Source organism: Mchenga conophoros, linkage group LG6 (genome assembly GCF_057382185.1).
Source record: "Mchenga conophoros isolate Kocher_MC1m ecotype Shallow Benthic linkage group LG6, M_conophoros_male_GT1.1, whole genome shotgun sequence".
NCBI classification, from domain to species: Eukaryota; Metazoa; Chordata; class Actinopteri; order Cichliformes; family Cichlidae; genus Mchenga; species Mchenga conophoros.
In genome coordinates, this window is record NC_140531.1 from 27,728,003 (window position 1) to 27,755,681 (window position 27,679).

The 27,679-nt window shown below is 40.0% G+C and overlaps 1 protein-coding gene across 5 annotated transcripts in view; it reads right to left on the bottom strand.

Annotated features, from left to right (window-relative positions):
• Positions 1-27,679, bottom strand: part of septin9b (septin 9b) — a 74,003-nt gene that overhangs the window by 17,554 nt on the left and 28,770 nt on the right. For 3 of the 5 annotated variants that reach the window (XM_085277217.1, XM_085277218.1, XM_085277216.1), the window contains exon 2: positions 23,599-24,276. In XM_085277217.1, the coding sequence (XP_085133343.1) occupies positions 23,599-24,276 (678 nt within the window). Of the gene's footprint in view, positions 1-9,844; positions 9,942-23,598; positions 24,277-27,679 lie in introns of those variants that run through there. The other 2 variants (XM_085277220.1, XM_085277222.1) reach the window with 2 other exon arrangements.

The following is a 27,679-nucleotide window of genomic DNA, read 5'->3' on the forward strand; positions in this document are numbered from 1 at the left end:
ACACCATTAGTCAGCACAAGCCTGAAAACCACAGACTTTTCTACTTTACAAGTCATGCATGCTTCCCTTAGCCAAGATTAGAAAAACAGTGCACACATGTTCACCGATACCCAGTTATTTTAATAGATATAACACAAAAAGTAGGTAAACTACATGCATGATGAGAAGGTAGGAAGTTAAATAAGAGTTTTCAAACAGGAATGGCTGCAGTGCTATCAGACTACCTTGACAACTTTCCTTTTGGTTAAACCTTACAGTTAGGGTTGGCCCTTAACCACCATAACTTTAGTTATGCTGCTATAGGCTCAGGCTGCTGGGGGACGTCCCATTCTCCACTCACTTTTGTCGACTCCCTGCGCATTCATGCGTCACTAATGCATGTCATTACCATCTGTCTACATTGTCCCATAGTTTGTGTTGTTTCCTGTTCATGGTGTCTCTGTGTCATCTTTTTTTCTACGTTCCTCCACTTAGCAACCAACTAACCGGTGTAGCAGACGGCTGCCCCTTCCTGAGCCTGCTGCAGGTTTCTTCCTGTTAAAACTGAGTTCTTCCACCCCACCGTCTCCAAGTTCTTGCTCATTGGGGAGCATTTGACCATCACTGGTTCTGTCTCAAAGATGGGTGCTTCAATTTATAATACAAAGCACCCTGAGAAGCTTGTGTGAGCTTGTGCGATATACATAAACCTGAACTGAACTGAATGTCTACTAACATAACATAATTTCAACCTTCTACACACTTGCATAATACTGAGTACGTCTGAAATCAATGACCGCTTCTTCTCTGAGCGAGACAAAGAGCCACAATTTTGGACCACGAGTAAGGTTATTGCACCTTCAGCAGTCTCTGTGGTATCCATCAGACCTCTGACTTTCAGACTCTGATGGCCAAATGTTTAGTGGACGAACTACTCATGTGGCTTGATAAAATTCAACAAATCAATCATCAGGCAATAAGTGATCACTAAACAATGCATTTCTCTTGAGAAATCACTCAACTGAAATTAAAATGCTATTTCTTTTTCAATTCGATGGGGGGAAAATCCATCCACCACAACAATTCAGGAGTTTAACCCATGCTGTGATGTAAACCTCCTGGCAATACTGCACAGTGTGATCATTTCGAGCAGCACAGCTGTCCTCAGGAAACCCAACACATAACTGCTGTCTGTTGGACATGATACAATAAGGTTTTTGGATTGGTATTTCTTTAGCCTGTGTTTCAGAATATTTGTACAGGTTTACAAATTGTTGTTTGGCTAACTATGCACAATGACATCAAACGTGAATGCAACAGTAGCTTCTTGAATGACAGAATGAAAGATCGCTTTAATGACGATATCCAGAGCATTTGCCAAACTGCCTTCTGGTCACCCTGACCATGCCAGCCCCAGACCACCTACTACGTTATAAGTCTGCTTTCTAATAATGGACAGCCACCAGCTAGGTGGGGCAAACAAGCCAGGCTACTGAAATCCTGCAAAAACAGACAAATGTGTGATACACGTAGGGAAAAAGGAGAACAAGTATCAATACCAGGAAAGTGCCTGAAAGCTCTCTGCTGTCAAGCATACTGAAACTGTTTTTAAAGTCACTTCTCCTTTTCCAAGGAGAACCAAGAACTTTCATTTTTAATCTCTGAGCTAACCCACAGCTAATTGATTAATATAATTAATCACTGAGCTATACATTAACTGACCACTAGCGGGCATCTACTTTACTAAGAATTATTTGTGGTCTTCACGTACATAAGAGCCAATTCTGCTAAAACCATTTCTTCATCAGATCTTGATTATAATGTTGTAAAGTTCCACAAGAAAAGCACCAATAACGCTTGCTAGTGGCAGAACATATTAATCGCCAAACCTCATTCATAAATGAACAGAAACAAAGGCTGTGACTCAGATCATGATTTGGCTGCCACAGCCGTTGAATAAAGACTGCTTCTACATGAGAGAGACTCAGCAGAGTCATCATAATGGAACAACATATCAAACTGTGAGATGCAAGCAATTGATGGCAAAGTGCAGTGGACTACAACGATGCATCAAGGAGCCTCAGCGAGCACCTATACCGATAAAGCACACTACATTTATTTTACCGCCCTTGAATCTTACTTCAAATGAAAACAGCTTTATTAATCTGCAAAAATATTCTGTCTTAAGATCACTTTGAAGAGGACAAAAGAAGAAAAAAAACCCCCACTAGACAGAGGATGTTTTGCCTCGTAATATGAAAAAGCAGCACTTTGGGATTAACTGATTTCAGAGCTCTGTTTAATGAATGGAGAGGAGTTCAAGCCTTTTCCCTGCATGAATGGATAGATCCCATCAAAGAGATTACTCCAATCTCTTGTTAGTTATTTTCAAATGAGGGCACTTTATGGGAAGCTGACGTTCATTTGCACTCAAGATGGCATCTTGCTGTTTTGCTCTTGCTCTTTAGAAGTCGACACAGTTTTCCACACAAACATATTTTATGTTGTCTTAATGGCGAAATGTGTCTTTATTTAATAGGAGTTGCATGCTACAAAATAATTGCTCTATTAAAACGAGTTTCAGTTGTGCACGTTTTCTAAAAGATTTCCTGTTTGTCACAGAGGGCCTCACAGCAGACAAACCACAGCATTTACATCCGCACTGAAACGGTTTGTACAGCTTAAAGGCATACACCAGCAAACTGTACTCATGAGGATCAATTAATTTGCCACAAGAAATATCACTTAGCACTTGTACAGTATCCTCCATTTCTCTGAATTTAACCTTGTCAAGTCTGTGAAAGTAATCCCGAGGTTGTTAGACACGTCATCGGGGATATTTTAGCCTTACAGAGTTTTGTACATGCAGATACTGCAAAGGATATTTAGGCCTTATCTTATAGAAATGTACCACTGAATAAACCGACTATTGTTTAATGAACTATTATTTCTTATCATTTTCCATAGCGATCCCATTTGATACCTAATGTAATAGAAATGGACTGACATGTAGATCGTGCTTTTCCAGCCTGAAACGACAAGTCCTATTTAACCATACATTCCTAAAGTGCTTTGGTCTATAGACTTCTTTTGCCTTAAATCGACAACCAAGTTAGAATCACTGACTGACTTAACGTGCATGTCTATGAGCTGGTGCAGGACATGGAGGAAGCCCATGCAATTACAGAGACAGCTTGCAAACTTTGTACATAAAGTCCCGTAGCGATCAGGACAGTGAAATCTGAAAACCTCTTAGATTTAGGTGACAGTGCTACAGAACATCTCAGTTTAAAATAGATAATTATCTGCATCTACTATATGAAAAAGCTTTCACAAAGCCTGCAATAAACTGTCTCTGACTTAAATTTATGTCATACAAAAATATGAACTATTCTGGGAGAACCAAGTTGTTGAATTTCATGCAGTTGCCCTTTGACACATGTAGCACACGGCTGCTGATAGTTTGCCCTAGCTGGGTGGTTTAGGTGAAGGTGCATTATCAAGGACGCGTGACAACCCCTCGCTCACTGGTAATTAACTGGAAAGTTATCTGCCCTATTCTTACATGGCCCCATATGGGCATTACTCAGACTTCGTACCAGTCAGGGGGCAGATTAAAGACATTTTAATCTCCATCAGGTAATGTCCTCAGAGGACTGCGGAGGGAGTGAAAGTGAGGAGAGCTCAACATCCACGACTCACAGAACAGAAATGATTGCCGTTTATCTTCAACACCAGCAGTTTTTTGTAGACAAAAACACAGAACGGCTTTCAGGCAGCAATTCTTATATCATAAGAGTAGAAAGATAGACCACTTTGAGATTTCAAAACTTGCATACAGCTGACAGATCAAAAAGTGCAATCCTGGACACCAAACCCACTGCATTGTAATATAACCTTCCTGGAAAACTAACACACAGTATTACTCTTCCGTCAGATATAATACTCTGTTTGGCTGTAACAGAGAATCCCCTTCCCATTCCACATTCACACATAACTCAACACTCCCTCCCAAGCCCTTCATTAAAATCCCATCAGGCATATCATATCCAACTCTACATTTAATATTCACCAAGTGAAACTTGAACATGCCTTCCCAAGAAACAAAGCCTTTATTGTCTTCTCGAAAAGCCTCCTCAAACCAAAGAAATTCAGTTTCCATCGATCCGCGGACGCCACATCACCACTTTTCAGCCCTGCTTTAAATTACATGAAAGTTTTTCTCTGTTATTGTTCGACTACAGCCAAGACCCTGACAATGCTGCAGAGGGAAAAGGAAGCAGGAGGTGAAGGAGAGATAGAAGAAATGAGTAAAATGAATCAGTGCGTGTACAGCATGTAATTAGCGCAAATGAGCCAAACTGTTTAAACGCTGTGGTCGATGACTGACACTTTGAAATTTGTGCATTTTGAGGATTTTACAGCACCCCCCTAAAGACTTACTGTGAGGCTTTTTAGCCTTTATTTTTGAGACGACAGTAGAGTAGACAGGAAAACAAAGAGTGGGGGTTGGGGAGAGAGCAGCAAATGGTCAAGATGCACTCAAACCTGGGCCCCGGCAAAAGCAATATGCTGCTTAACCCAGTATCTGAGGATTTTACAGCTGGACATAACTTTCTTTTTTTCTGGATTCAAACAGTTCATCAGATAAATGGTTTAAAGTGCATGAAGCTACAAAGCTACAAAAGTTTCTAGCCTCATAGAAAGGAAAGACAGAATTATGAAAAACTTTTTGCTAGTATCCTCCGAAGCAGTCAGAGAGTATTTAACTTTGTTGCACTGAGGCTCATCAGAATGCCAAAATAACCAAGGACATGGTCTGCAAATTACTCGTGGCTAGAATTCCTACATATATTGCATTGGTTGAATTTTTGTTTACATGCAGCAATGTTAATAAGCAGCATCTCTGTTATAATAAAATACAAACACAAGACTTGGTTTATGTCTTGGACTCACTTGAGTTTTTAAAAATCTACTGAACTTTACATTTTCAGATCTTGATTACCTCCCTGAAAGTTACTTGTTAAAGAGTCAGATTCTTTACTCTAAGTGAAGCGTTTAATGTCTGTTGACGAAAAAAGAAAAATTCTCTGGGAAATCTTGATTAGCTCTTATACTTAAATCACTGATAAGTCCACTTTCATTCAATTAATCTTAATAATGAGGGTAAATGTGCATTACAGTTTGAGATTCTCCTTTTTCTTCCTGTGTTCAAAACCTCTCCAGTCCCTCCTGAGGGGAAGTGAACCCTGGGTAAAAGGAAGATCAGGTTTGTTGTCGCACTCACACAGCTTTTTAACATCATCTGCTTTCTGAATGCTCTGTTATGTTTTTAAAAGTCATGGTTCCCATGAGTCAAATCCCCTGATCCTTTCCTTTCCCATGTGTGTGTGTTTGTGTTTTTCTGTTGCTGTCCTCATCCCTTCCTCTCTTCTTAAACCAGAAATTACATTTCCAGAGGTGGCGTCTCGCTCTCGAGAGGAAGAGATCGTTAAATTTTATGCCAGCTGCTGTCTAGAGTTCAATAGATAGACCAGAGAGAAGAAGGAAGCCACAAGAGTACACAGTAATAGAAGTGTGGGGTTAATATACGCACAATTTAGCATCCTCTAATAATTTAATGGAATGTTTCTATGCCAAATATCAGTTAAAGAATTTAAAAAGATTTTCATCTTCAGGCAAAATTGCATTAAAACCCAGTTCTACTCAAAGCTGCTGTTTTTTTTAACCATTTTCACCAATAGTTGCAATATCAGACAAAAGTATCCTATAGAAACTGTGACACAGACAAAATAACGCAATTAAAAAAACAAAACAAATAGAGCATACAATATTGCACTTACACTTCAAATATATGCCTATATTAGCATCAACTCCTGCTACAAGGGCGTACAACATTGTCTTCAAAGAAATGAGATAAAACTGAATCACCTAAATCACACAAGCATGAACGAATTCTTGTGAAGGACTCCAGTCATAATGATCACATACGCCAAACACAGGTCTGAAGTTTAAACACACAAAAGCTATAAAGTCGACTAGTCTAAATAACACGACTGCGTATCGTGTGAGAATGCTACGAATTCTTCTCCACAGCACTAGCTCACATTTCCTTTTTCCGTCAAGGTCTATTTCCAAGTGGTGTTTGTATCATCTTATCCATATTGTAAACGCTCAATCCACAAGTCCTTCTTAAATCCTCATGAAAGCCTATGACAGGTTTTGCCTGGTGAAGCTGACAGCAGCACAGGCCCCTAGCTTAATCCTTCCCTGTGTTCTGTTTGATGGAGATAACATGATGACATGTTTACAGAAGGCAGTGACAGAGCGAGGCTGACAGCTCAAAGTTGGAAGGGTAGTGGAGCCTCTCACTGGGCTCTCATGTGTATCCCTGACAGAGGAAATCCCTCAAACATAATCCCCCCCAATCTGTAAGTTCAAACCACAGGAACACAATGATTAAAAAGGGACCTATTATCCTTTGCATTCTAGTAGACTAGCTTTGCATGATTCTTATTTCAAAATAATCTTTATTTATCTGCTGGGCCTTTTTGCAGCCCCTCAGTTCACACTGAAACAAGCTGTTTTAGCTCTTTTGCCTACACTTTGTTACACTTTCTTCTAATTAACTGAAGGTTTCAAAAGCAAGTCTGAGCAGCTGCTGTATAATGTCTCAGTGGCATAATAATGATCCAGGAGTAGAAAAAAATTGGGGGGGGGAAACCCCTAACAGATCCACTTTTAAAGGTTCTCCTTTCTCCGTAAAATGGCGTGATTTTGTGAGGTCAGTCAAGGAAAGAGCTGACACAAACTGAAATAAGAACTCAAGAAAAGGTCTGGAAAAGGCTACTGGCCCACTTCATCTTTCAGTCTTGTAACATGACAGCCCACTGAGAACGCAGCCGCTGTCCCGGTGTGGAGCAAAAGCAGATGGTGTTGATATGCTTGTCACTCGTAAACGTCTGTTAAGGACCTTTAACAAAATACCTCACAAAGATTGAAAGAGTGAGAGTGGATGACCAGAGAAAGCTGTAAATGGAGGACCCTTTAGGTGAAGGACGAGTCAAGAAAAGAAAAAAGGAAAAGAAACATGAGCCAAATGAAACAATATCAGTGACAAGCTGAAAAACAATAGGAGAATACAAAGCCCAGCGCAGCAGGGCAGACACTGTGGTGCTGTGTACCACTGTGAGAGCCCGCTGTTCTGGGCAGCACTCAGCAGACTGAGAGACCACAGCTGTAACTCAGAAGCCCGGGCGTTTCTGAGAAACATGGAAGGGGAACTAGGAGGGTCTCACCACAGAACCATCCACAGCTGCAATAAGGGAAGTAGGATAGGGCAAAGGACAAACAAAGACCATAAAGGAATAAATCAAGCAACCACTAAGCATCAAGTGGGAAAGGGGCTGGCTTGTTTGCATATATCAATGGGCAGCACTTAATTGGGGGAAATGAGAAGCAACTCGCTGTGCACAAATGGCTTCTGCACTTCTTCTGCACACAGTTTTGTTGTACCCTTTATCTGTTCAGAAAAACATCCAGCTAATCGGGTCTATTAACGGACCCTTTTCAATGCAATTATATAGACAAGCTACAAGTCAAGACTTCAGAGTGAGCCAAAGCTAAAAACTGATTCTAATTTAAAGAACCATGAGGTATCTATGTGCAAGCCATAGACCAAATTGTATCATTTTCTATTACCAGTTTAGAGTCAAGATGCCACAGCAGAGCATAATATTATAGACTGGTGCAGTTCTGTAGAGCAGACCACCGCAAATAATAATCCACTCTAACCCCCTCCACCCACCCAGTGTCGGCAGGTCCTCAAACTGTCACCTCTGACAGGACGTGACATGTCTGACTTCCTCCAGGCACTGACATACGTACAGACAGAAAATGTCAGCTGTGGGCAGATAAACAAGCCATTTTTAAACAAAATGTGACATTTATGACTCGTGCATTTTTATTTCCTACCACCACCTGACAAAGACAAGAATGAATAAAAACTTCACAATGGCGAACAAGAAAGACAAGCAAGCTTTTAACATGTGGGTAAAAGGTGTGCACGCTAATGTGTGAAAACATATTGTCAGCCTGTTTCTTAATAGTAAAACAAGTTCACACTACTCCTCTCCACTCAGCTCTTCTTCCTTCGGGGAAAATTCTTTGGTCAAGAACACCAAAAGTGTGTTGAATGTCAAAAATGACACCAGCAGTGGGTTATGTGTCCACAGGGGTGGATTTATACCTTTAAAGGATCAGGTTTGAAGTCTTTATGCGCTCGCAAAACAACAATACGTCTCTGAAAATGATCCATCTGCCAAAGCTCACGATAATGCAAGACTTAATTACAGAAGGGGAAGTAACCCCCTTCATTTATTTTGGGCTGCTAGCCCCAAACAATCCTAATGAAGCGTTTACCTGTTGTGATTGAATTACTTATTATCCAGCTACAGTAATCTGATTAGTAGCATGTAAACAATGGATGACTGACTTTAACCAAAGGATTTTGTAATAATGCTTCATGTAAATCAGACGTGAGGCATTAGGAGTAAGTAATATCAAATGTATTGTGTGATAAGCTGTAACAGTGACAGCAGCACGACTGCTGTGGGGAAAAACATTTAAATTAATTTCCTAATTCAATAATGTTCTGGTGGTATTGTGGCGCTACAGTGACTTCAGGGTAGCAACACAAAATGCATGCATTTATTCATGCAGACGCAATACGCAAGGATGAATGCATCTCTTTACTTATCAGACATTAAGATGAAATGCAGCTGGTTCGTGTTGGTTAACGAGAACATTTCCAATAACACAACAAGAGAGCAAATGGAACGGAAAGATCTATCTGCTACATTAGCTATGAGATGAGTGGGATTCAAGGGCATCGTATCCAACAAAGCAACTGTTCAGCTACTGTACTAAAAAAATGGGTAAGAGAAGATCATCGGAGACACCAAAAGTATGAGATCACAGCTAAAGTGACTAATCACATCCTTGCACAATTTTCTTCCTGCTTGAAGCAACTGACAGGAGTTAGAGGAAGAGATAAGTCCTTCCCTGAGAAAGTCTCAAGGCAAATCTCAAACTCACAACATGACCTGTTTGACTCTTCAACTTTAGCTGAACTTGGCAACAAACTCTCTGGAGAGAAGACACAAGGGATTGACAAAATTAAATCACATCACAACAGCTTAGGTCCATCGGTCCTTGGCTAATCCACTGCACTGGATCAAACAGAGCCTTGAAACTGTGATGTGAGGAGAGCTGAGGCTAAAAGAAGGGATCCTTACTACAGAGAACCCTGGAGGCATGCAACTTAAAGAGGAATACGGGCTACCCTGATTGGTCAATCACTCTGCCTCTTTATGCGAGGCTGACTACCCATCCATGCTTCAGAGTTGAGGACACAATGGGGAGGGAAAGCAAGAAAGAAAGGGAGAGGGTGGGAGGAGGGGGAAAGTAAGGAGGGGGGAGAGTAGCAATGCTGACCCCCCAAACTCTTCCCGATAGTTGAACAATAGGAAAGAAGAAGAAGAGTGGGAAAGGGAGAAAAATTAAGGTATTTACACTAAATTTGGCTAGCTGTACAGATCTCCTGCAAAAAAAACCCCATCTAATCTACTCCCAGCTTCAAAACTTTACTTTCTGAGCACACATGAAGCACCTAGCAAACTAACTCTGACACCAAACAGCCCCAGAGGACACATTTACCCCCTCCCCACACACCGACACACCGCCCTTTTGTTTCCCTTTCCCTCCCTCTTACAGCCTGCCCCCTTTTATACTTTTTCTAAAACCATTCCCCACTGTTACTGCGAAACAGAAAAGTACACGGTAAACATAAAAATCCACAACTCACCCAACCCTTTCCTCTCCTCTCTTTCTTCCTCTCAATCACAGTTTCAGCTGTAGAGGCCAGGCTGCCGCTTCTCCTCCCGGCCACGCCCACACGTGGTCATGTGACTGCCATCCCAAGTGGCTAAGAAGGCATTCGGCAGTCACACCCCTCATTCAAAGAAAGTGAATGAGGAATATTGTGGATATAGCGAGCTATCCTAAACCACATTTATTATAGATAAAGTTTTATGTCTTTATGGGAAAAGGAAATTACAAAAGAAGAGTGTGTGTTTGCACAATACAACAGGCAATACCTACTTCCCTGTCCTTATGTGTGCCCATATGCTCTCTACCACCCCCAACTGCTTTGCTTCACAGCAAGAAGTGTAACAGATTATCTGTGTGTGCACACTAACAGCATTTGGTCTTTCCTTCAGTCCTCATTGCGCCTCTTTCTGAAATAATAGGCAGCACACACACACACCAACATGCATCCTCTCCCTCCAGCTGTAGCTGACTCATGACCAAAACCATGACTAATTCAGAACATTTCAGAGTTTATAAAAATAAAACTACATAAAGGAATATTTTGCGAAAAATGCTGTAAAAGGATCTACTTGTTTTATGCACCGTTCCCTTTTCAGCTTCGATTTCCCTCTAAAAACTGGCAACAAGGAAATAAGCTCATAGTTTGTAAGAACGCCCCCACCCCCAGTAAAGCTTACCAAACAATTAGTGAGTGTTGTTTTGGAGGGTTATGTGTTGACCAGGTATAGTGGCTTCCTGTGGTCCAAGGCGGTTGATATAAAGACTCAAGGAATGATTAACTTTAGTTGTTTTCTTCTCCTTTCAGTTGTTATGCTTAGCCAGCTGGGCTTTAGCTTTGCCTCAGTGGGCTTTAGGTACACTCTTAATTGGTAGACGTAAGAGAAGTCTTTGCCGTTTTAACCTGCAACCAAAAACCCAATACGGTTATTTCCAGTGATGCCAAACTACTTGTTTTCCAACAGAAAACGTATGTCCTGGATGTTCCCCCTGTTACACATGCTGTTTTTATTTTGCTGTGGTAACCCAGCACCGCTCAGTGTATGAAATAGTCGTGTAAGAACTAGACTGTACTTGTGTGAAGCTGCACTGAAGTAAGCATTGGCTGCGAAACAGCAGAAAGTATTTCCAAATCCCAAATGTTCCTTGGAAATGTGTAGGCCTTGTGCTCCTGCTTCCTGTGTCCCTCCTCTCCAACAACATAGAGGTTCACATTGATCAAATCCATCCCTCCGACTGAGAAATACTAATAGTGCAGTCAGCGTGCGAGGAGCTGTTTTCTGAGAACAGATTTTTATGAATAAAGACAAAGAAAGATTTCTGCTACAAAGTGGATTTAATCTTAACTTACTGGAAGAAGAGCGTGATTAATTTGTTCCTTTGTTGACTTGGCTCTGCTTTTTTTTTCCATCAGCATGCAGGCTGAAGGTCTGACAGAGGTTTTCATAACATTCAGCAGAAATACTTCCTTCCTGTCAAAAATGGAGCTGAATCTGACTCTTGGCAGCGGTTTTGTTGTGAATATGAAACCAAAGCAAACGTGCAATATGTTGTGTTGTGGGTATCAGGTACCCAAACATATTCACTGCTGTTATCAGTTTGCATATACAAGCTACGAGTTTTTAAGATACACCTATTAAGAAATCTCAAACATAGAAACAGCAAATCGATTTAATACTGAGCAACTGCTCAGAAAGTTTACATTCACTTCCTTCACTCGGACCATGATAAAAGATTAGCTTTACCACAGGACCGGATCAACCATGTTATCTGATGTCTGTATCTAGAACACCAGCATAACTTTGTGAGACATCATTTATGGTTAATTCTCCTGTGATCTATATGACTAAAGCATCTAACAACTTTAAGCTATATGCAGCAGTTCCAAGGTTCAGTTTAGGCTATGTCCTGGGCTTGTATCACAGCTGTCATCAGATTCAATTATGAATATAAATCTAATGAACTTTTGCTACATAAGGAAAAAAAAACCAAAAAGATAAATGTTTTCACTGTCCCACATGCCTTTTTGGGTGACACGCTTTCTGACAAATTTCTGTTTTATCAAAGAAGATATTTTCCCTTCAGTTGTCACCAGACAATAAACAATGTTGTCAGTATGGACCTTGCGACACACCAGTGTCTGAAGTTCCCATTTCCTCTTGGAGGAAACAAACATCAAAGGAGAGGAGACATTTTATTAGTGCTGCAAAGAGCCTAAAAGACGGATTTCAGAAAAAGCAGGCGGGGGTGCAATATGTGTGTTTGTGTATTATAGATACATTTCCTTACTTATCAATGTATATTTAGAGTGTAGTATGCATCCCATGCTAAAATGCTATGACTCATATCTGCACAACAAATAAGTGATTCAGACGGCCAAAATAACCCAACAATCACCTCTACTTCAGCCACACAGTGCTATCTGTGGCCTGATCCACGTATCGCTGCTTCACTGTAAATCTAAATAAATAAAGAGTTTCCTCTTTCACTTTAATTTCAGCTCAAATACATCAAGCCATTAAAACCTGTGGTAACCGAATGCTAATATGTAGGGATGGCTGAGGGGAATACGAGCTTTGCCTTAAGGCCAAAGCTGATTTCTGAAGGCTACCCAATCAGGGCAGAGCACATACTGAGCTGATTAAAAGAGTCGCTTCCATGACTCAGCGGACTCAGTGACACATCCTCCCCAGGAGAGGTTGGGGAGCTGAGGAGAGAGCAGAAAGCAAAGGGAAGGAAGGCCGGGAGGGAAAGAGGAGGCAGAGAAGAGAGATAGCAGCAGGAAAAGTAGCGGGTGGGGGTGGTTGGGAAAGTAAGGAACAAGACAGAGAAGGGGAAAGAAGAAGAACATCTGTCTTGGCCTAGATATCTATGGGGAAGATAGCTGGGTCTGCTGGAGACTTCCTGTTGTGTTTTTTTTGCTGTGGTTGCTCTGCTCTCCTGTGGTGCAAATGGAGACAGCATGTGTGATGAGCGAGGACACCCAAAAGTGTTCTCGCAAGACTCAACTTCTGGTTAAAATCGCCAAACATATATTAACAGTTCTGCTGGATTAGTCTGCAAATATATCTCCAGCTACTTCACATGTTGACAGTAAAATATTTCACTGCTCCAGGTTTTTTTCTTCAGCCTGCAGCTTGGACAATTTATCTCAAGGCTACTATGACGTATGCTCATGCTTGTATTTTATTAGCTTTTCACTGTACCAAACTAGAAAAGAATGTGCTTCGTTCTTTCTTTCTTTTTGTTTTTAACAATGATGAAACCATTGAAGATAAAGTGATTTTGTGGTCCGAGCAGTTGTTTAAAGAGATGTGTCTGCTTGTGGTTTACTGTTTCTCTTAAAAAGCCACTAAAGCATTCCCAGCTGGACTGCTTAATACAGAGATGAGTTAAAAAGACAAAGAGAAGTAGAAGCCTCTTCCACTTTCAATTACCATATTTAAAAAAAAAATCCCACTCATTCTTCTATAACGATGTTTTCTTTCAAATGTAACCACATCACCATTCTGGTAAGAACAACATGTTTTTCCAATTCATAGGAATGAAAGGAGGAAGTGCAGAATGGTGTCTCATAAGACATTAAAACACTGATCTTTGCAAAATTGTGAATTGAAAAAATGTTGAAAAAAAAGCTCTTTTCCTGCACCAATTTCCCTGCATCCCCATCTGAGGAGGATTCATTGTTCATCCTTTTCCATGATTGTCCTTAATGGATACCAGACAGTTATTCTGCCTCTGTAAGGAGATAGTCCAAAACAGCCAAGCTCTCCCACAGATACAAAAAAGACAATGCCTGAACAGATACTCACACAGGGGTTCTGTCTTGTGGTTGTTGTACATCTCGCTGCAAGTAGAAGTCATATCTCCTCAAAGCGCCTTTCCTTCTGCACCTCTTTCTTACTTTCACAAGTGAAAGACCAGGAGTTAAACTTCTAGTCCATACAAGCCAGTGTGTGATCTCTCACAATGTCCTCTAGTCTTCCCTGCTGACCACCAAGCAGAAAAACTACAGAGAACTGGCCTTCTGGGGAATCCCTAGCCCCCTGCTAGGTCTGCGGGGGCCAGGATTGGGGATGACTCAATTCTAAAAATGAAAACAGGACGGAAGGAGCTCTGTGATTAAACTGTTTGTGCGGTCACGGCATGTCTTCGTGAAACATCTAACTATGTTATGATGCTAATTAAATCTAAACAGAAACCTGGGATGTGCACAGACATGGAAGCAGATAGAGATGGAAAATGAAGTTCAGCTTCTGACATTATAAATATCCTTCTTCTGTAACTGGTGTCAGCATTCGTTTGTCGACAGGACAAAAATACCACATAAGGCTTCCACTGAACATTGAACCTCAGTTTGATGGTGCATGAGAGACGAATGAATCTGAGGAAACTTGTCATTTCTCTGTGCAGTTGTGTTTTCCACCCTCATCTGCCCGCTCTGCCGCTGAGTGATGCTGATGACTACAGTTGGCTGTGTACCATTAGCAAATCCTTCACACCATCGAGGCTGGACGTGAAAGTTCACCCAAAGTTCCTTCAAGCTCAATTGGTACATTTCTTTTCTCAACAGATGACGGGGTTCTTCAAACAAGGTAATTGCACTAAAAACCACAAAGCTGCAGGCATATTATCTAAATCCCTAAACTATCATTGTAAATCCCATTTATAGCAAAAGATCCAGATCACTGCTTTTAGAGTCTGTGCTGATTATTGGAAAGTAAAGACTTGAGCATCAGTAATGATGCTTGCCCTTTCTGAACTGAGAAACCAATCAGTCAGCAGCGCAGCATGTCTGAATCAGGCTTACAAAGCTAATCTAACACATTAATCAGCAGGGTGAAGGTAAGAGCGCAAAAGAGGCGATGAAGATTATTAATATAAAAAGTTATGTAGCACTTCAGTTTTTTTTCTAAACTTCATTCTCTGTTATGAAATGTCATTTACTGACACTGAAATTTTATACTTTTAAATTTCACATGTGCAGAGTCTGCACAGTTCAGCATCAGCAAGATCACATTTTTTATAACTGCGCTGTCTTTAAGTGGTTTAAGATAATCACCTGTTGTTGGTGCACAATGAGGGACGAGACTGCACAATCTCATCTTTATTTTTGGGTTCTTTTCCACGCACATTCACTTCAGACATACTAACACACCAGTCCCTCCGCTTTACTCGTTTCAGCAGATGGTAAGTCTGTGATGCAAAAGGCCATCTGTCTGTCCATGCACAAAACAGCCCCCTATCAGCCAACAAGTGGATAAAACATCATTAGTAGAAAATGTGGAGACAAACACATGAACTTTTCTCCTGCACTGAAACGACTCTAAACAATCAATATCTGAAATGTATTTTACCCCGACTCACACAGATCCATGAAACACGCTTGAGTGAGCAAGAGGCGTTAACCAAACGAGCTCACCAGATTTAAAAGTGGGAAAAAACTGTTTTTGTCAACTTTAGAATTGGAGTTATATACGTGTAATGCTGCTTACTATCATAATTATGCAATTCATCGTCATTCTGGTCACGTTTTAGGTTTGTTTGTAAATGTTTTTGATATGATAATAGTGGATTTAATGCTCAGTTTCACCACCTGAACATATCTGAAGATCAGTTCTTTAAATTTATCAAAGTTTTACTGAAAAAACAAAACAATGGCTGATAATAGCATGCCATATTCCATTTTAACCTCCTCTTTAATTTCATGACCAAGATAAGAGGTATGATTTTCTCATCAGCTTTTCCAAGACAAATGAATCACTAGCCCCATATCTAGATAAATAACAAGGAAGAATCATACGCCGGAAGGCCAGATAAATGAAGATAATGTCAACAGACTAAATGCTATCTTGCCTTCCTTCATTAGGCTCTGATGGCCCATATCCTACTATCTGTCTTTTTCTCTTACGGCAAGGTCGCTGCTTCTTTGTGATGTGTGTGCGTGTGTGAAAGTCTAAAGCTGAGCTGTTTACGTTTTGCCAAAAGTTAATTTCCTAGTCAGATGAGTTTAGTATATTCAAAGTAGTAAATGCTTGGGTATACATATGCTTTAAAATATAAGTGAAGGAGAACTATATGAACATGTTTGGGTTCACAGCATGCAGGGGTAACTGAATGGAGAAGGGGGTGTTTACAGCAGTTTGGGGATTTGGCATAATGACTTAACAGGACAGAGGTCTTTCTGCAGTGGTGGGAAACTTCTTTAACCCTTGACTTCCCCCAGATGCTCAGTGTAAACTTTAACTTCCGAAAGCCTTTTCTGGGTGAGAGGGGAACTGTGTGTGTCTGTGGTCTGTGTGTGTGCGTGTGTATGTGGGACTATTTATCTGAGGCAGAAGGGCTGTCCCTTTCCCATTATTCAGCTCCACCTTCCAGTGTAAGATGTTCATTGTAAATAAGGAAAACATTTCATGTCAAGTCTTTTTAGTGTCTGCACACTTCAAAGAACTGCAAAGCAGTTTATTGAAAAAATGTCTATCCCACTGATATGTTGGTGTATTAAAAACATTCATAACATATGAATGGAAAAGCCTGACATCTCTTTTCTGCACCAGCATGGTTCAAATTTCTGACCCTGGAGCTTTTTTCTTCATTAAGCTCCAGCCATGAGAGAAAGCGCAGTTGTATGATAACATTTTTCATTTGAAAATTAAACTGTCTGAAAAAGCATGAAACACAGCTTTATTTTACCTGCCACCCAGACTCATTTCATTTCATTTCATTTTTCATTTCATTTCATTTATTTATTTATTTATTTATTTATTTATTTATTTATTTATTTATTTATTTCACACTTGGTACAACAGTTTCCACAGTTAGTTCTTTCAGACAAACCAACCACACTTTCTGTCAGTAAAGCACTGCAACAATGTGTGAAAAGGAGCAGGAAGAAGAAAATATTCTTATTAAACCCTGCCCCCTATCTACAATCCAACTTATATTGCAAGTGGGCACCACAAATAAAGGAACAAACTAACATTAACATTTATCTCCGGTCCTGACTCAAACCAAACAACAAATTTACAATCAGAATATACCACTCCACATAGTAACAAGGAGAAAAGATAAGAAAATAAAATAAATAAAACAAAAAACAATGGATCCTTTTTCAATGAACTCCAATTTCATTCACATTCTTCATATTGAGTTATCGTTTTAAGCATGTCACACTTTTTAAAACAATGTAAATTTATACAATTCTTTAAATTATAATGAAGAGAGTTCCACAGTCGTATACCCCTAACCGTTGAACTCATTAATCTTTGTGTAGTCCTAGCTAGCTGATGCTTAAAAGAAAATTTCCTTCTGCTGTCTTCTCCCCCCAAACACATTAAAAACACTCTTTGTAACTTAAAAGGCAAAATATTACTTTTAGCATTAAACATAATTAATTATATTAATTAACAATTTCGATTTTATAAATAATTTATTTGTATGTTCCCTTTATTTAATATTATGAATCATTCATATCACTTTCTTCTGTAATAAGTTTAGAGGTTTTATAGTATTCTCATATGTATTCCCCCAAACTTCGACACAGTAACTAAAGTATGAGAAAAACAATGAAAAATATAAAATGCGCATTGTTTTGTATTCTAATAAATCTCTTACATTTCCCAAAATATAAATGTTTTTAACCATCTTCTTTCTAATATACTCGATATGTGATTTCCACATCAAATTTTCATCTACTATGACACCCAAAAAGCAAAATTCAGAAATCAATTCTCCATTAATGGACATAATGACTTCTTCCTCCTTTACACGATTGCCAAATATCATGAATTTCGTTTTTGTCAGATTCAAAGATAATTTATTTACATAGGGTTACTCAAGATTTACTAATCACACACTGCCTCCTGCTGGCTTGTTAGGGAAGCACAGTGACAGTGAAAGTCATGCACAAGATAATAGGAACTGACGCTTGTCACTGCTGTCACTGCAGGGCGTTTTTTGAACTGAAAAAATAGATGTAAACTCGAGGCTCGCTGACTTCACATGAGCAAAAGTGCTCATTAATTTGCAGCACAGCCAAAGGCGCAGACACGAAGAGTCTCCCCTTCAGCGCAAGAGCGTCATTTTAAGCCACAAATTTCTCATCATCATGATCAAGGATCTTGAATTATTTGGCAAAAATGTACTTCTATCTAAAAAAATATTATTATAATCCAACAGAAGAGAGGATTTTCAAACAATTCAAACAAAATGATTCTCGCGTTAATGAAAGAACAACAAACTAAAGTAGGATTTTATTCCCATTAAGGAACAGCTCCTCCTCACAAGCGCATAGGTAAAGCCTGCCCCCGCTCTCATTTTTTCCCTTGGCAATTAGCCGAAGGGTCACACTGAGTAATGGTCTGGGATCAGTCCAGAGTAATTACACTGGGAGAGGATTGACCCCACATGTGCCTCTGCCGGAGGCTGCGTGTTTGCATGTGTGTGTGTCGATGAGAGACAACAAAAACACGCATACACACAAAAAGAGAGATTAAGAAAGCATGCTTGTTTGTGTGTGCATGTGTGTGTGCGTGTGTGGCCTTTTTTGACCTTTGGACAAGCAGAGACAAATCGCCCTCCACCCTCTGTGGACGCCTCCTCCTCACTTTTAGAAGGTCAGTCCAAACTAAAGACAAATGGCCTCACTTGGTCTTTCTTTCACAGTGACCACATTTTAATTATGAACAGAAATGTCAATAATAATAGGAATCAATTAAGGCAATAGGCAGACATATTCTGTCCAGCTGAAATGAGGATATCACTTTTGTTCCGTACCATCACAACAGGAAGACAGGACACAATGGCACTACATGAAGCGACTCCTCAGTAACACCCATTAAATACACATTTACTCTCAAAGCCATAGCCTTGGTTTCCTTTGCAATTGTATTTTTAGTGTGTTACAGTTTACACTTTCTGATGTTCTGAATTTCCTCTCTACCCTTATCACAACAAAATACTAAAGAAGTGAGCAAATGAGGTTACTGGATGTTACCCTTTCCCAATGATAACCTATACCAGTCCCATCATCCCACAGATAAAGACACTATTTATGGTCAGCCACTCTAATGAGTTACTATAAAAGTCCATGCTTGATCTTAAAATAAAGGCTTTTCCGGCAAGAAGAAATTGTATTAAAGTTGAAAAATGTGTCAGAAAAAAAGTGCTAAAAAAATTCTGACTACAGGTGGTTCAAGCATTTCTGTCCAGAGATATTACGGCTCCTTCTGCAATGAACTGGTGAATAGCAGGCCTAACTGTCAAGATAACGAGTGGACCAGATACCCATCAGAATGCCTCTGGCCTGAAGTGAAGCTTTGTTGTTACATTTCTTAGATGTGCTGGATCAGTTTAAAGCTGTTACTTAAAAAAGCTGCTTCTTTCTGCTTCAAGTACTTAAGCTGCCATCTATCACAGCTGAACCGAGACAATATTGAGGTCTTTTAATATTTCACCACATTATACAAGATAGAAAATTCTGAATTTGTTTGAGATTTAAACACGTCTCTCCCTGTTCAGCTCAACCCCTTGGTTATTATCAGCAAAATTTTGACTAGAATTCTGTAATGAAACAGTTTTTTAACACTAAACTTTTTATGGAACCTAATAGACTAAAAGGGTGAATAAACTGAAGACAGTGGCTTACAGATAAATATAAGAAAACTCCAACAAGTGTTAATGTCAAGTCCAAATGTGCATTTGAGTCTTTGTGCATCTGTTGGGAGTAGAACAGCCGTCCACGTCCCTAGCTAAAACACCATAATGAACTTAGTATGTACAGTTGCCTGAGATGACATCTGTTGCTATGATTTGGTGCAGTATAATAAAATTTGACAGAATTGTGCGGCCTCTGTTGACTTAACCCTCTTCAGATGACGTATGTGCTATTCATTGATCTACCAGTGATTGTAAGTCACACAGCAGTGGATGTGCGTGCACATTTCTTTTCATGCTGACCTTTTACCTAAACATCCTGGCGTATTTCATTCCCCTTAATGCTCACATCAAAGTACGGAGGGATATTGTCGAGGAAGCTGACTAACTTAGATCACATGACCCCTGTGAGAGGAAGCGCTCTGCTGTGAGGTCAGCTGCAGGGGAAACAATCACACTGAGAGAACACGGAAGGAAGCAAGCACAGCGTACACTATGTGTGTGTGTGTGTGTGTGTGCGCACATGTGCGTGTGTGCATATGCACTCATATGATGTGTAATGTCATTTTTCTGGAAAAACTGAATAGGCCGGAAATCAGGGCAAAACACTTTAAAAAAGTAATATGGAAAAAATAATCAAATCATAATCATTAGTTGAAGTGTTGCAAATAACTTTCCCTGTTATCTATGAGGCAGATACACTTCAGAAATTTCAAATCTGTGACAGTAGTGCATTTATAAGCATAACTTTGCAGATGTGTTTTTGCCACAGTTCTCTTTTGCGTTTCTGCCGAAGAGGGCGGGCCCATTCAGGTCACCCCTCATTTAGACCCCTATTTGGGCCTCTCCCTGTGGACAAATAAGTGGCTACAGCTCACATAATCTCGAAGAGAACCGTTTAAAACTCTCAGCACACCGTCAAGAGATTTATAGTAATATGCAATAAAAAAAGACTATAAGTACAACGTGACATACTTACAGCACAGGCACATGGGCGCACTGGGACACTTTTGAACAACAAAAAATCTGCCAGATGATAAAGTGCAGTTTTCATGGTAAAACTAGTGTAATATTTCAAACCAGGTAAATATAAAATTAAATGTCTAAAATCAGCAGGAAAACACACACATTATGTTTCATCAAGTGATAATTGCAAAATACTTGGCATTGTTGATAAAAGCTGATATATCCAGCTTATATCCAGTACAGCAGAGTTTTGCATTTTTATACTTTATATATAATTGGCATTCGCGGCTAAAGGTGCAGCCAAAAACTTAACAAATAAAGCAGATGGCTGTAGAGTCTGTGGCCATAATCCAATTTTTCTATAATAACAATTTAATAAATGACACTGTGAAAACAGTGTGACATGACAGTGGTTACTCCCAGTGATTAAAATACTTAATCATCACCTGAATCTGTGAGATTTATGGTCATTTTGCTAATTAATCCTAATGATGATCTTTAAAAGCCATTTGCAAATTAATTTGCAGATCCAAATAATCGACACTCCAAGGAAATAAAAAGAAAATGTCACGTTTAAGTTTTATACCAAAAACTACACAAAGCTACCAATTCATACATTCCTTATCCATATTTGTATCCATCACTGAACAGGTTGCTGGGCTCTCCCAGTGTTAATACAGAGAAGCAGACCTTCACACTCATGCCCAATTTAGTATCATCAGTTACTCATAAGTACAGAAGACAAGGTTTATTCTTTATGTTTACTTCTGCCACTTATGCTGAAAGAGCTCAAAGGTATTTAATTCAATTCAATTCAGTCAAATCATAACAACAGTTGCCTCAAAACACTTTATATAGTAAGGAAATGAACCTACAATAATACAAAGAAAAAAAGAGAAAACCCCAAGAATCTTATGACCTCCTATGAGCAAGAACTTTGGTGACAGTGGGAAGGAAAAACTCCCTTTTAACAGGAAGAAACTGTTCTAAGCCTAATCTTAAAAGTAGAGATAGTGTCTGTCTCCCAAATCCAAACTAGAAGTTGGTCCAAAAGAAGAGGGGCCTGAAAGCTGAAGGCTCTGCCTACTATTCTGCTTCTTAAATACTTTAGGAACAACAAGTAAGCCTGCAGTCTGAGAGCGAAGTGCTCTAATAGGGTGATATGGTACTACAAGGTCATTAAGATAAGATGGGGCCTGATTATTTAAGACCTTGTATGTGAGGAGCAGGATTTTGAATTCAATTCTGGATTTAACAGGAAGCCAATGAAGGGAAGCCAAAACAGGAGAAATATGTTCTCTCTTTCTAGTCCCTGTCAGGACTCTTGCTGCAGCAGTTTGGATTAACTTGAGGCTTTTCAGGAAGTTTTTAGGAGATCGTGATAATAACGAATTACTGTAGTCCAGCCTAGAAGTAATAAATGCATGAACTAGTTTTGCAGTGTCACTCTGAGACAGGATGTTCCTAATTTTAGAGATATTGCGCAAATGGAAGAAAACAGTCTTACATATTTGTTTAATATGTGTATTGAAGGACACATCCTGGTTAAAAATGACTCCAAGGTTCCTCACAGTGTTACTGGAGTCCAGTGTAATGCCATCCAGACTAAGAATCTGGTTGGAAACTGCATTTTAAGATTTTTAAAACCTCAGTTTTATCTGAATTTAGAAGCAGAAAGTTAGAGGTCATCCAGGTCTTCATGTCTTTAAGACGTTCCTCCAGTTTTACTAATTGGTGTGTGTTATCTTACTTTATGGAAAGATAAAGTTGGGTGTCAAATGTGTATATCAATAAAATGTATGCTCTGAAACCTGAAGGAAACTATTCAATTAAAACCATTCCTCCGCAGATGATCATTTACCTTCTTTATATCTACTCTTTTAAGAATTTTTGAGATAAAAGGAATGTTGGAGATTGGCCTATAATTACCTAAGACAGTTCAAATGATGACTTTTTTAGTAACGGTTTAACTACTGCAACATGAACAGGAAGTGATGCTCTACCATAGAGAGACCCAATACATAAAGAAGTTTGTCAAATACCACATTTACCTGAACATAAACATAACCAAAAATTATATTCTGTATCATGATCAGTCATTTGAGCTTCGAGCGGCTCGAAATACAACACAGTCCTGTGGGATAAAATCATTTCATGGTCTTACTTCATCTTTCTTACCTTGTACTTAAGACAAATACTATTTAGCTGCCATAATTACTATAAAGGTCAGGCTTTCATCGTATCACAAAACTGCCCCGGCTCTAATGCGCTGTTCAGGAGAGACATGGATAACCACAAACACAGACAGCCCAGTCTACTGTTTCTACCCAGAAACAGGCCTCTAAAGATAAGTTTCCTTGTATTACTGACAGATACGCAGACATCAGATTAATCAAACCAGCTGCTCTTACTGCTGCTTTTTCCTTGGTTAGAGATCTGATACTTGGGTCACTTTGTGCAGAATGGAGCAGTGTGCAGTGTGAGTACAGAAGGGAGCAGGAAAAAATAAAGTCCAAATGGAAGTCCAATAACACCAGAGATCAAATAAAATGCAATCTGGAAAATGTGACAACATTTCTCACTGGGGGATTTTCAAATGTAAACTCGCAGCCAGGAGTTTAAAGTTGCTGTTTCTCATCACATGAGAAAATGTAATTGGTTTCATTTGACTTTAAGACAGTCTTTTATAATCCTTTTAATCTCTTTTCCACTGATGATATTCCCACATCAATATGGTAAGTCAATGCTAAAGCAATTACACAAGCTGGTGAACTATATCAATGCACCAAAGCACCACTTTACTAAAGACGTTAGAATGCATGAGTAGATAGCATGTTAACAAATCTGAGCAGTTTGTCAAAGAGAATTTTCCAAATCAACAACCAACAGCATCCATCTGAAACAACAGCCTTAAGGGTGCGTGATACAAGTAGCAGATGAGAGGCTAACAAATAACCTAACAAATCTCATGGAGATACCATAAAGTTACTGTGTTTCAGACGTGTTTTTTCAAAAAGAGTTCAGCAGACATAATTTCAGGGCACGACTAGAAGGAAAAATATGAGTGGAATAAGCGTGGGTTGGACTGATATATGGTGAAAGCAGACTTACTGTCAGGGTTGGGGGATTTGCGTCCATGGTTAGGCGAGGAGCAGCGGAAAGTGGTGACGATGGTGTTGTGGTGAGGGTTGGGGTGGTGCGGGTGGTGCACTGCTGGATGGTGGCCATTGTTCTCGGGAGGTGGTTTAGTGATGCTGATATCAGGTTTACGGATATCCCCTGGACTAGGGGGCTCAAACTTGCGGGTGTGATTTTGCTCAGGGGCTCGGCTGGTCCCGTTGTTGTTCATGCTGCTCTCATTGCGGCGTGTGACCGGGGAGTCAGTTGACGTCTTGGCAAAAGTCACCTCCCTCTTGTGGCTTGTCTCGGGCGTCTTGGAGTGCCCCAGGACTTCTGGGCGTTTCAGGGCGCTGTTGCTCACAAAGCGTGCGGAAGCAGGGCTGGTGACATTATCGACCTGCTTGCTGGAGGAAGAGATGTCGATGGAGAGTTCAGAACGGCGGGACACAGGCTCCGGAGTCTTGGAACCTCCTCCACCCATGATAGAGCGGGGCTGGGTATAGTTGAGGTTGTTGTTGTTAGTGGCCGGGGTGGCAGAACCGAGGTCACGATAATAGATGCTGGTGGGAGACATGGCGTTACGGTGAGGTGAGTTGGTTGTCCGGCGGGAGCCGGGTGAAGAGTGAGATGAAGTGTCAACATCCTCTACCTCAAAGGACCTCTTCAGGGCTGCATGAAGGAGACCAAGACAGCGTTTTATTCATACAGTCATTCAAGTGCACGCAAGCAGTTACAAAGTGCTTTACAAGTGATCTAGAAAAAAAGCAAAAAGTTGGTGGATTCACAATAAAATATTATAGAAAATTAAAGCGCTGATTAATAACAACACAAAATCTAGTTAAAACACAGGTTAAATAACACAAAAGTATTGGTCTATATTGGTAAAAGTGTTACCCACTACATATGTAATTAAAGTAAGCAAATAGTAGTACATAAGTACAAAAACAATCTTCAGAAATGTATGAACAACATAACTAAGCTATTGTTGTTCCTGTAGAAATGCTTCAATTCACAAGTAGCAGTTTGCTCTTTTACTGCTGTCTGGCATCAAAATAGTTTAAATTATATTTATATTCATATCACAGGTCATTGTAACAAGTGTGGAATTGTTAATGAAGTAAAAAAGAGGAAAAACACTCTTCTGCTTGACAAATGCATGCAAGCAGTATCTCTAACTTGTACTAAACATACTTGGTTACTTTTCACATAAAACAGAACACAACTGGTTGAAAGCTCGTTAATTTACTGGTACAATTTCTTAAATAAATCAAGTACATCCTTCGCTTATAAACGGTGACATTTACAAGTAGCAGGAACAAAGTCATAAAAAAGTCATCAAAAAGGTCAAACCAATTAAGTGAGAAATATAAAAAGTTAACTGTTTTTTCTAAAGGCATTATGAACAGCACCCAAGTAGTAAAGCGCCTGGGGTTTGAGGGTGGAGAAGCTGTAGGAACAGTTTTGGTGGCACTTGAGAGAAACAGCATGCGCTAGTAATTAAGCCGTGTACTGTATCTAATTTCATTCTCAATCACCAGCAGCAAGTTTTTCGCTGCCGTATGGACTGACATGTTTAAGCCAGTCCATGCCTTTCTTTGTCATGACCTTGCTTGCTACGTGTGTGGTACGCTACAATATAAAATTCTAGGCTTTCACACAGAGTCACTCGAAGCGTTTCACGGCATGTTATAGCGCACGCAATCAGTCAAACATCGACTGCCAAGCATCTGGGCAAAAAAAAGTCCCAAGACTCCCTGTTTTTGAGCAAAGTCAACACACAGATAAAGGCACATAGTTCCCCAAGGTTAGTTGTGATGTGAGAAAATAACAGCACTGTCCAAGAAGACACTGAAGGATGGAATCACCCCCTGGTAAGACTGTGCTGGCTGAGAGTCAACTTGAATTTGACTCTCAGAGTTGCTGTGCCAAGCCAGTGGCCAGGAGCTGGCATCATAATGATATACTAGTAAGACTAGTCCACTCACGCACACCCTTTAAGAGCATCTCTAGTTTCTTACAATCCAAAGCACAGTGCTGATTATTTGATCTGTTTGTGGCTTGCGGTGTTCCCAAGTGTGCCTATGTCTTTATGCAACTATTTGGAGTTTTGTTCAAAATGCTTGTAAAGACATGTAAGTATGTGTTGAGGGAATGTATACATGTTTATTTTTAAGCAACTACACAGGGAGGACACAGAGCTGCAGCTTCACTGCTCTCAAAACTCTGCGGAACTCAACACAATCACATCAAAGCTGCACATCAGCCAGCATCCCTAATCTGATTTACTGCCATGAGATGCCTCCTAGCAGCATGGTGGACATTTGATACAATTTGCTGTCTAAGAAAAATTCAGGCCAAAGCCGATGTCTTGTTCTCCTTTTTGTGTTAGTTGGACACACCAAGGAAATTCCCATGCACCGCGGGAATAAATAAATCTGATCTCACATCTTGGAGTTCGTGGTGATTTGTCTTACAAATCCCTTTAACTCCCCGCACCTCCCTGTACACCACTCATCTGGACCTTGAGGTACAGTTACCTTTCATCCTTGGCACTATTACTATGTAGAAGACTGGTTTTATAAATGTTGTCTTAGCCATTAGGCAGATAAAACCTGAAGTCACTGAATATAATGTAGCTGTGCAACGCCTGTGCTATGTGTGGAAAACATCTGTTTTACTAAGAAAAGTTGAAACGTTGACAAAAGATCATTAACAACTACTAATAAACACTTTAACAATATTCTTTCTCACAATTCTGTTTCTTATTGCCTGAAGTTCAATATCCAACTTTACAGTCTATTACTTGAATATGCAATCTGTAAATGGTGTCCAAACCCACACTGCAACCGAACTATGCCCTTCTTACGCCTGCTGTCTTGTTTTTGATGATTCCTAAGAGGGAGTCCAAGGTTATGGCTACTTTCAACTCTGACCAGAAAATGAGTCGGTGTGCCAAAATCAGTCTGCACATTTCACAGGAAGCAAAGAGGCTGTGATACATGCATGAGTCTAATCAGTGAGGCATTCTTTTTAACCTCCTCTGCAGTCAGGACTGCAGACACCCGTGCACACTCTTAACTTTTCTTGACACTTGCTGTAGACTTTTGTTTAACTTTGGAGAAGTTGCAAGTGTGAGAAGCGAAACCTGGGGGATATATTCACAAGTCTGACCAAAATCAGAGAGCTGAACCAAAATGTTTTCCAGTGACCTGTTAAGTGATTGCAGATTAGTATTTCTGGTCTTGGCTGCTTTGTGATTATATGCCTTCAGGCACGTGACTGGAGCAAAGGGTTTGAGTGCTTTGCTCTCAGGTTGTTTGTATTTAGAGGCCGTGCAGCCAAGTGTACATAATTTAAGAGCACAAGTGTATTTTAATCTTTCTCTGCTTTTTTTTTTTCTAGGAATAAAGAGAGTGGAAAAGGGCATTCGGGGGCATTTTTCATTCACTCATCAGTCAACTCTTATATTCTTATTCATAAAGTCTGTCATACCTCGTTCTGTTTTCTTGTTTAGCCAAAGAAAAAAGAGGAAGAAAGAATATCCTAAGTACAGGATCATATAGCAATAGAAATTGTATTTCTGCAGGACTGACAGATGGATGAAAGAGCATAGTTCCCTGTGAAAGAGCATTCCCAGACTATGAGCAAGAAATGAGAGGTCCAGTCTACCCCAGAGGAAACTCATTAACAGGAGCCAGAGGCCTCATCTCCCCACGTCCCTCCACTACCTATCACTGCCCAGTGTTCCAGTATCTCACACTATCTCCTGTGGGAAGATAATGCAGCTCAGACAATGTATCTCAGGACTACCACTATAAAAAAAACCCAAAACAAAACACACACAAAAACAGAAGCAGCTGTTCACTGTCATTTATCCTATATGCAGCCCAGGTGCCTAGCCACACTGTCTCTTTATCATCAGTGTCATCACTTACTCTCAAGGACATCCCAACAAATGAACGCAAACATTCGGTATCATCTCAGTGCAGATGGACTAATAAGAGATAGTCAGGGCTTTGAGGGCGGAAAACAAACACAAAAGAAAGGAGGGAAAGGCAGAACACTAGAAAGT